Below are 9548 nucleotides of genomic sequence, written 5' to 3'. Positions count from 1 at the left end.
CAGAGCTCAGTAGGGCATTGGTCTGCAGCAGCCCCAGAGGAGGGTCTTCTCTGTCTACTCCAGAGCTGCTGATTGCTCAGAAATACGTGCTAGACCACAGCTGACAGCTTTAGTGCGTACCTCAGTCTTATGCCATTCAATCTGTGTTGTGTTAGTGTTGTGCCAGAAAGGACATAACAGAGATCAGACCAGGCCCTTTAATAAACCAAGATGCTCTGCTGAGAGAGAAATGACTGATTTCCACTACAGGAATTGCATTCCCTCTCTTTTCATTTTCTGGTGCCTTTTCTGGTGCCAGGATTTAGCTTAGAATATTTTTTTTGTCATATATTTTTGTAGGGTATGGCAATGAATGGAACAACAAATTTAATTTGAGAGTGAAAGTGAAAACAGGTGATGAGGGTGAGGGTGAGAATGATGGTTGGTACTGGCTAGCTAGGCCCATGGATCTTCAGTGGTATAACTGTCTTGAGACTACTGCTACTTTGGAAGTGACACTATGTTCCTAAATACTCACAAACATATATTCATAAATACTTTACCAAAATATTTCAATTCCAGTCAAGTAGCCCAATATTTAATGAAACTTTTGGTCAACCTACCAGGCCAAACTTCCTTTAGCAAGCTAGCTAGGATTTATCATTTTTTACCTCTCATCTCTTGGGCTGTGTGGCTCACAACAAAATGGATTATAGGGAGTTTCAATAGAGAAAGGAGTGATAAACCACCTAATCAGCCTTTTCGATTTATGAATTTCTGCAATAACAAATTTTAAATTCAAATTTGGATCCTTCAGTGCAAAACACACTTTCCATCATTGAATTCTAGCCCCACCAGGACTCTGAGGAATCCTTTGCATAATTGTCCAAGGATTTCAGGGAAATGTGGCAAGACTGTTGTAGGACCATGTATATTGAACTTCCTCTCATTATAAATAAAAAATAGAACCTCAAGCAACAAATGCTGGTGGGAAATGGATTTATTTACATCTGATAAGTTCCTACTTTTCTATGCAAGTTTGGCTATCTAGGCTAAGCTGGAGAAGCCTTGGGAGGAAGCAAAATCTATAGGATGATGGATTGTCTAAAAGCTAAGCAGCATGAAGTCTGGTTGGTACTTCAGTGGATGACTGCCGAAGAGTTCCAGGGTGATTGGCTTGACAGAGAAGCTGGAAGAAGGCATTGGAATGACAAGGGTGAAGTCAAAGGAGGAAGGGAAAGCTAACAGGTTAGAAATTACTTGCCGTATGTTAGAGTCTATCTGTGATACACAGAGTAAGCTTTCTTTTTTAACTCTGTTGTGGAATTCCCTTTGTTCCCTCAGACCAAAACATCTGTCAGATGTTAAAATTCACAGATGATTAACCAGTCGAGCTCACAAATTCTGTCATGCCATTTGCCATCTGGATGCATTTCCACACACTTTTCGTAACCAACGTTATTTGGTTCTCCCGGAGCCCAGCTGAAAAATCCTACGGAATGGCCATTCAGATCCACAAACGTGTGTTGAGTTGTCGTGTAACTGATTCCCAGGACTGCCCGTCTGTTATGCCATGCTACTATTTGTTGGAGGGCACTGTTCTCTGCCGCATCCCTCGGCAAGGCAAGGTTGCCGCCTATGCGTGTGCAGCTGGCATTGGCGGCATGGAAATCACCCCTACTGCCATCTGTTTTGAAAATTTTCTCACCAACAATCACTCCATTGGGAATAAGGAGAACTAGGAGGAAAGAGAATTGCAAAGCTTTCAAATGCCATGTTTTGCTTATGCTGAAAGATGCCAATGTACCTTGACAACATCTATGGCAGTTTAGTGGAAGGGAAGGTTTTTCAGTGAAATATAAAACATGCTTGGGAGAATCAAGGGATGGGCATATGCTTCAATGTCCAAAATAACTTTGTATCCAAAGGCAAATCTGATGCTGAATTCAGTTCTAACTGGAAGCCATTCGTGGACTATCACTTAATACATTGATCTGTACCATATCCAAAGATGGGTTGTTCTATCTTTAGAGACTATATTTCAAATTAAGAGAAAGAAGATTCTAGTGCTGATCTAATTTATTATACCCTATAACTCTAGTTAGTGATTTATACTGTGTCAGCTAGGTATTCTTTAAAGCTTAAGAGCGCTTTTTAATTTTTTTCTTTAAAAAGTGAGCTAATACATTTCGTAACTTTATAAGTAACTGATGAAATATTGAAAACTATAATCTCCATGACATCCCCATCCCTGTATTTACTTATTTGTATTTTGCTAACTGCATCTTTCTCTTTTATTCTTTTTATATGTCTTTCATCCGTCTTGGTTTATAGACCTTTTAAAAACACTTAATTAAAAAAAGGGAAACATATAAAAGATGAATAAGCAACCAGGAAGCTACATGTGGCTTTTAACTCTTTTTTGCTACACTAACCCCAGACTGAGAATCACAGAGCGGGTCCCCTGCTCAGTTCAGGAATCCAGATTGAAGCATCCAAGACAGATGATTGGCCTCTCGTTGAACATATCCAATAAAAGTGAGACAATCACTTCTCTGGGTCATTGGTTTCATTGTCAAAATGTACTTAAGTCTTCCTAAATCCTGTAGTTAAAATTCAGGGGCAGACCCTGAAAAATAGAGGAGGAATTTCTTGCCAAAATCCCATGTAACCTGAAGGGTAATGAAAGTACCAAATAAAACAAAACACCCCCCCCCCCAAAAGCAAATACAAACCAAAAACACACCCAAAAACATAAAATTCCAGTCCTGCCTCCTTATGTGATGTCATCACATCATTGCTCCACTCACAAGGAGTGTTGGCTGCTCCTGAAAATATTCTGATCTCTTGTCACAATTTTTGCTAGCAGCAGCAAGGCTATCCCCTTAAGTCGAATTGTCCCTATTCAGATATGTTTTACTGGAAAAAACACTGGATCTTGGACCTCTGTTTATCTGTTTGAACAAATGGCAGGGTGGGAGTGACTAGAGCGCTAGCATTTTGCTCCCTGCATTAACCTGTGAAGAAGCTCTCTAAATTCTCACGGGAATTTTATCACTCATTTATTGTATAATGTTAGAAGTGTGCTAGTGACACAACAATTGCCTGGTAACCCACAATCTTGGCATCCTATGAGAAAAATCAGATTCAGGCAATAGTGCTGCAAACTCTAGCAAATATATGAGGAACCCACAGAAGAGAATACCTGTTAGAGCCACTCTTTGTGTCCCAGAGCTCCCTGGAAAGCTACATAGGGCTGGCTCTAGTTCATATTTGGATGGGGAACCAACTGGGAAATCTAGGGTTGTAGGCTTGATTGAGAAGTTGAAAGAACATCCCAGAAGAGGACAATAGTAAACCAGTTCTGTATCCTGCTCAACCCTCACCCCCCACCCCAAAACCTTAAATGCCTACATCCATGAATATCCCTGAGAGTTGACTAAAGGAAACTTTGCTTTTATGTGGTATCCTCCTCATATGATGACAGTAGGCTGAGCAATGTCTTGGTAGAACTGGATGTTCTTCCTTTGTTCTCTTTTTGCGTAGAAGAATAGCAGACATTTTCAGTACAATAACTCCTAGAGCGACACAAGAGGAAGGTTCTTCTAAGGTAGGCAATTATTTTCAGACTCGTGGGATAACCATTTTGCAGAAGAAGAGATAACATGCCACCAATTTAATTTAGGGGAAAAAACCTGTGCTTTCACTAATGGATATCTGGAATTAAATGCACTGACTGAATGAACATAATTCCCAAGTTGCCTTTGCAAAAAGACATTTAAACATTTGCATATTTGACTAGCAGTATGAAAAGTGATTTCTTCAAAATCTTTCTCTTTTTTTGGCCCATAAGAGAAGGATTATGCCCTAATTTCTAAAATCCATTGAATCATAATGCTGTTTTTATTTGTGATGTTAGAATGAGATATCCACAGCAGTAAACCGAGAGCTATACTAAAGATTAAATAGCTTACCCACATTGGAAGAGACTAACCCCTTCTTCCAAATTTCTTACCTTTTTGAGTTTTGGTGAAGGTAGCTTTGAAAACTTCCATCTGTTTCTGAAGTTCTCTCATTTCTGCTTTAAGAAGTTCAAGTTCTGAATGGGAATGTAATTGCATTAGATTTCCCAATTGACATCAAATTCAATTAGTGGTTCTTCAAAAAAAATGTTATTTGTAATAAGCATGACCTCGGAGAACATTTTCATATAGTCAAAGGTTCTCAGTAACCTGGCTCTAATTCCTAATGCTGTTACTCCAGGCACCTAATGATTGGATTTGTCCTATCTTTTCTTCTTTTAAAGAAACCATAAGGGTCATCTCATATATTCTGAAGCAGGAAACATGATTAAAATTAAATTAAAAGTAATTTCACTTTTAGGAATATATGAAAAATGGTAAGTATTCTATTTTTGGAAACATGTCCTTCATAACTATAATTTCTTCTGCAATCTCTAGTGTAGATATTCACCAAAAAGCTGATCTCCAAGATTCATGCAGAAGATACCAATTAATGACATAAAGAGAAATATCAGGGCTTATATGTCCTTAATTTGGGAGTTCAATAGCTTAGATGTTTCTTATATGCATATTTAAAGTGGTGATGTGCATCACATCCCTTGATTCCTAATACTGTTTTTCCCTTATGAATATTTCTACTGAACACACACAGTGTATTTATTGGTTGAACAAGAAGCAGAGTAACTTTCTTAATAAGACAGAAGGAAGATCACCAGCCCAAACAATAGGTATCCTGTTTTCCAATGTTTTGTTCAGATCTCAGCTTAGCTATTGATAGAAAGCTGGTTGGACAAGTTTTACCTGCAGAATACAGTGAGTTCCAAATTTCTTCTTCTTTCTGGCTGGACCACAACTATGTTTGACTGAGAAGCAAGTTTATTAACTCAGTGGATGACAGGTAAATTAACTGCCTCCTTGTTTGGAAAGGAATTAAAGCAACCTTGTATAAACATGCATAACTTTAAGAAATGACAGATCTGATAAAGATGCCAGCTGTGAGCCAAGGAAGAAGTTTTGTGGAATGTTTCTGTGAGGGATGGTCTAACAATAGAGGAATAAGAGGCCCAGTTGATTTTCTCTGAGGAGCAGAAGATACATCAGAGCCCAGTGGAGGAAAACAGCTAAGAGTATTAACTGGCAAAAAATGAACTTTCTGCAATGTTGCTTTTCTGTCAGAGCTGAAGTGAGGCTGTCAAACTGATTCTTCAAGGAACCCCAGGCCTGTAAACTAGATCAGAAGTTTTTAAACAAGCAAATAACCTGACAGAGGTCAATGGCAAACCAGTTCTGTAATGTGGCCCGGAAAGCTGCACTCATCTGTACGTGTACTCACCACAGTGATATCAAATTTCGTTTGCTTTGACCTTGTACAAATACAAGGACCCGGAAGAGTGAAACTGGTAGCTGTAAAGTTCACACCGCACACTGAGGCAGAGTTTGTTGAATAAGTCATACGAGTCATTATATGGCAGAGTTTACATATAATGCTGAGCTGTAGACCACAGTTTACAAAGCTCAGTGGCTGAACTCATGCAACACAGCTTAGCATGGGTGTTTGAGCCCAACTGATGTGCTTCAGCAACCATTGCTTATGGTTTGATTGATGGATAAATGAAGGTCAGTTATGATTTATTCAGCAAGCAATGACTAAAACAAACCTGGCCAAAGAGTGTGGGAATCTAGTATCTTATGATTTGGTTTGAGCAGGATTATGGCTCAATGTAACAAAAATTCTCACTAAAGTAAATAAATAAATAAATAAATAAATAAGCAGATCCCTAGTTCTTGTCCTAGCCTATCCCACTAGAATGTTTTGAAGATAAATAAGTGTAATATTAAAAAGCATTTTGTGTAACTAAAAAGTGTAGTATAATAAATTGCCTTCTATGTCCTGTTGGTATTCACATCATAAATAGTTTCCCCCCCTTCCCTTACTTTTTTTCTCTTTTGAACTCCAGCTTGTCCCAGGCTTATGGGGGATTTTTTTGGAGGGTGGGGGTAGAGTCACTGTATTTTTAGTCATAGTAATTTTCTTGCCTGGAAAATGAATCTCTCCTCTTGTTCCTGTCCCCCCTGTATCTCTGTTTGGTGCAGAAATAGCCAGAGGTTCTGCTGGACCTGAAAGATCTTGAGTTCCTGGCAATTTTATAAGAGAAAGACAAATCGGTTTAATGACCCAATAAATACTTTCCACTCCTACAGTGCCTTTATCAGCCGTGGTTCCTTACGTAGCAGCAACACTTCAAACTTTTTAAATCAAGGTTGTGATTTTGTTACTACTCAGATTTTGCTTCCAAAGTCTGGCTAAGTCTTCTATTCTACTGGTTAGGTGAGTGGGGCCAGCGACACTATGCGTGTCACACTGTCATCATGCAAAGTACAAAATGGTGCATCTGATGTGAATAGATATGGGACAGAATTATGGCTTCTAACAAACATCTATGTGCATTAGTAAGCATTACTGAATTATGCTTTGCTCCAGATCTAGTATGTGGCTTCTCCACACACATTCAGATTATTGAGTCTTGTTATAGTGACCTGAATTTTCTATTTATTTGAGAAAATACATTTTTCAAAATTGTGTATCTGAGAAATAATGTTTACATAACCTGCCTTTCTTTAATAAGGTATTACTCTAAAATATTGACTGTTCTATCAGCAGTTGTTTACTTTTTTTACTCAATGCGTCTTAAAATGCGTAATATAAAAACTACTGAGGGTTTTTTTTTTTTTTCTGTTTTCCATTTAACAAGCAATTGGTGCATCTCGTGAGAGAATGAAACCGGGTTCCAGTTCAGTAGTTAGATTCTATATTTCCTAAGGCAACCAGATATGAGCTGCAAAAATCTGGATTAGTATTACATGGCAGCAAAGATGACACACACACAGAAAATATACTTCTTTGTACCATCTAATGGTTATCTGGATACTTGTAGTCCAGACCTGGTAATATTTCCATGGAGGTAAAATTTAGACAACCTTATCAAAATTTCAGAAAAAGTTAATATGGATATAAACTTCTTCTTTTGCTTTATCTTTAAAGGTCTAAGTTATCTAAACATTAGAGCGTTAATAATTCTAGTCAATACTGCATAAATACCACTGTACCCAAATGATATAATATATTACTTATGTCTTATAACAATACAATAAAACAAATTTTAAAAAGGGAAAATATTTCCATGGACAGAAGACCAACATTTAGTTGCATGTTTTATTCCATGCTAAGCTTTGGGAGAGACTTTGATGTACCCTAACATCACATGTATTTGATAGGAACATCTCTCTTTCTCTCTCTATCTTTCACATACACACACATACGCACACTCATATACACACACACTACTCCATTCTTAAGATTATAAACTAGACTTTCTGGGTAAAACACATAGCATACCCCCCCCCCTTTCTTTCATTCATAAAAAACTCATGAAAACTCAAAACCTCATATATATTTTTGTTATCCTTGCCTTAATACATGTATTGTCTTAATATAATTCTGGATTTTTCTTCCCCTGTTCCTTCATATCTGTGGAACCTTTCATCAGTATAAGGGAGCTTCGATGGTCCTGGCTGCTTGGCTCAGAACACGCAGAACACGCAGAACATGCAGAACGTCTGCACCCTAGCTCCATGCATAAAAAAAAGCAGCACACTCTTCTTGTGGAGATTTAGATACCTGGAATGCCCATTTCTCTTCTGGGGTCCCCTTTGTCAGATGCACATATAATTAATGTGCAGGCATTTGGGACCCATCCCTGAGGAACAGTAGCTGATCTGGAGGTTCTTTGAAGCGATACCCCCAAGGCCAACTGAGGAAGTATTAGGAATGTCAGCATGGTCTGGATGGATAACCTAAGGAGGCAAAAAATAATATAAAGCAAATTATCTTACATGGGTTGTCAGATGCTAGATACGGGACCAGTACCTGAAGTTTTTATTGTGGAATCCTTATTGGGTAACTGCAGACATTTCATTACTAACATTATTAGTGCATGCAGAAAGAGAAAGAAATTCAGGTCCCACCAAAGACCCAATAATTCAACCCTGAGCTACATATATTCTCCACCCTTCTAGAATCCCCCTCCCAGTTAAATCCAATTCTAATCAGTAGTATTTGATTTTAAGGAACTGGGAGATGAAAAGTATTAAAGGTACCTCAATAGAAAATCAAAGCAGATTTGAACTGCCAACATGGCCAGATGCCCCCTTGAAAGGTGAGAACAAGGAGAACCAGGAACATTACAAAATAACAAGTAGGTGATTAAAAGACTATTGCAGGAGTCAAAATGTCCTTCTTACGTAGTAATAATCAGTGGTAAACGACAAACAGAAAGTCTCATCACTATCATGAGTCGAATAAAGGAGATCCTTCAGCAGAATCAGCTCAGCTTCTCTGTGTCACTTGTAGTCTTTACAAGATAGGATTCAGAGAAGGAAAATACAGCATAAATTATTTGTAGATAGATAGATAAATAGATATTTATAATCTGCATTGGTGCTTCAATTAGTATAGCAAAATTGGTGTTGGACTAGAACTGGGGAGACCAGGTTCATGTTTCCATCACCCATGGACCATATTGGGTGATGATGAGGCAATCACTCTCTCTCATTTCAACCTAATGTACAAGGAATGATGCCTTGAGCATCTTGGAGAAAGATGGGAGATAAATATAAAAAATGACCAAAAGCTGATGGAATCAGAAAGTACCTATCTTAATCCTAGCCTTTATTACTATAAAAGTATACAAAGAATTAAGTCACACTATGCATAAGAGAATACATGTGAAAATGTGCATAAAGGTATTGAAATAGCACATAGAAATGAGGCTTACCCTTTTGTGGTCTTCTGTAAATAATGACAAGCATTTTGATTGCTCAGTCGAATAAGCTACTATTAGTTCTAAACATATCTGGAAATAATCAGTAGCCTGTATGGAAAAATATAGTAGCCAGTTTTACCTAGTGGAATTCTTTTCAGGGTTGAATCGAAAGTCAGGTCACTTACTTTGTAATTTCCAGTGTTCCACAGGAGTCTTGGGAAGAATAATTTTGTAGACATTCAAGTTTCCATTTATAGACAATGGCTTATGTAACAAGGTCTCACATTTGACATTCACATTTTAACAATAAATGTTCTGAGTCACAATATTCAAACCACATTTTTCAGCACAGCTCTGTGTCACTTAGGGGTATGACGTCCCCGTTGCTTCCTTATTGGCTGTTGGAAGACAATATTAACCACAAAGCAAGTATTGTCTGGTGGTTTTAAAACATAAGCAAGGAGCAGTCTAGCTCTTTGTATTCGGTGAAAGCAAATATTTACTGATAAATTGTTAACCCGTTTCCGGTCTTGCAGAAACTTTTCTAAAGATTCTGGACTGACTGACAGATCTGGAAATGATTTTTCATGAGCATTTCTTATTTCCATCAACCAAATGAATTATTCGCTTTCCTCCTGGGACAAAATAGATTTTTTAGAGAGGAATTTCCAATAGGAAAAACGTGTTCCTGCTCTGAAGCTGTTCTGTTTTATTTTGCTTTATA

At 37.9% G+C, this 9548-nt stretch overlaps 1 protein-coding gene across 1 annotated transcript; it reads right to left on the bottom strand.

Moving 5' to 3' along the window:
* Positions 1-1343: 1343 nt before the first annotated feature.
* LOC103057469 (pulmonary surfactant-associated protein D-like) lies at positions 1344-7840 on the bottom strand. The gene is made up of 4 exons (XM_088129256.1): positions 7681-7840; positions 6062-6137; positions 3995-4083; positions 1344-1717 (listed from the first exon to the last, which is right to left on the bottom strand). The coding sequence occupies exons 1-4, from the start codon at positions 7838-7840 to the stop codon at positions 1344-1346; spliced, it is 699 nt and encodes a 232-aa protein (XP_087985382.1).
* Between the last annotated feature and the right edge of the window lie 1708 nt (positions 7841-9548).

The sequence above is a fragment of the Python bivittatus genome, unplaced genomic scaffold, assembly GCF_059951505.1.
Source record: "Python bivittatus isolate LINGU-HERP-01145 unplaced genomic scaffold, Pbiv_v1 ctg000050_np1212, whole genome shotgun sequence".
Lineage (NCBI taxonomy): Eukaryota > Metazoa > Chordata > Lepidosauria > Squamata > Pythonidae > Python > Python bivittatus.
The sequence above is the reverse complement of the archived record's forward strand: the minus strand, read 5'-3'. Positions and strand labels throughout refer to the sequence as shown.

Excerpts from the sequence above, each read along its gene's own strand:
- LOC103057469 (XM_088129256.1), bottom strand. The coding sequence starts at position 7,840 with ATGCTGACATTCCTAATACTTCCTCAGTTGGCCTTGGGGGTATCGCTT. Across the intron at positions 4,084-6,061 it reads GATACAGGGGGGACAGGAAC|TTCAGAACTTGAACTTCTTA; the intron begins AAGAGGAGAGAT and ends ATTACATTCCCA. Across the intron at positions 1,718-3,994 it reads CTTCACCAAAACTCAAAAAG|TTCTCCTTATTCCCAATGGA; the intron begins GTAAGAAATTTG and ends CTTTCCTCCTAG.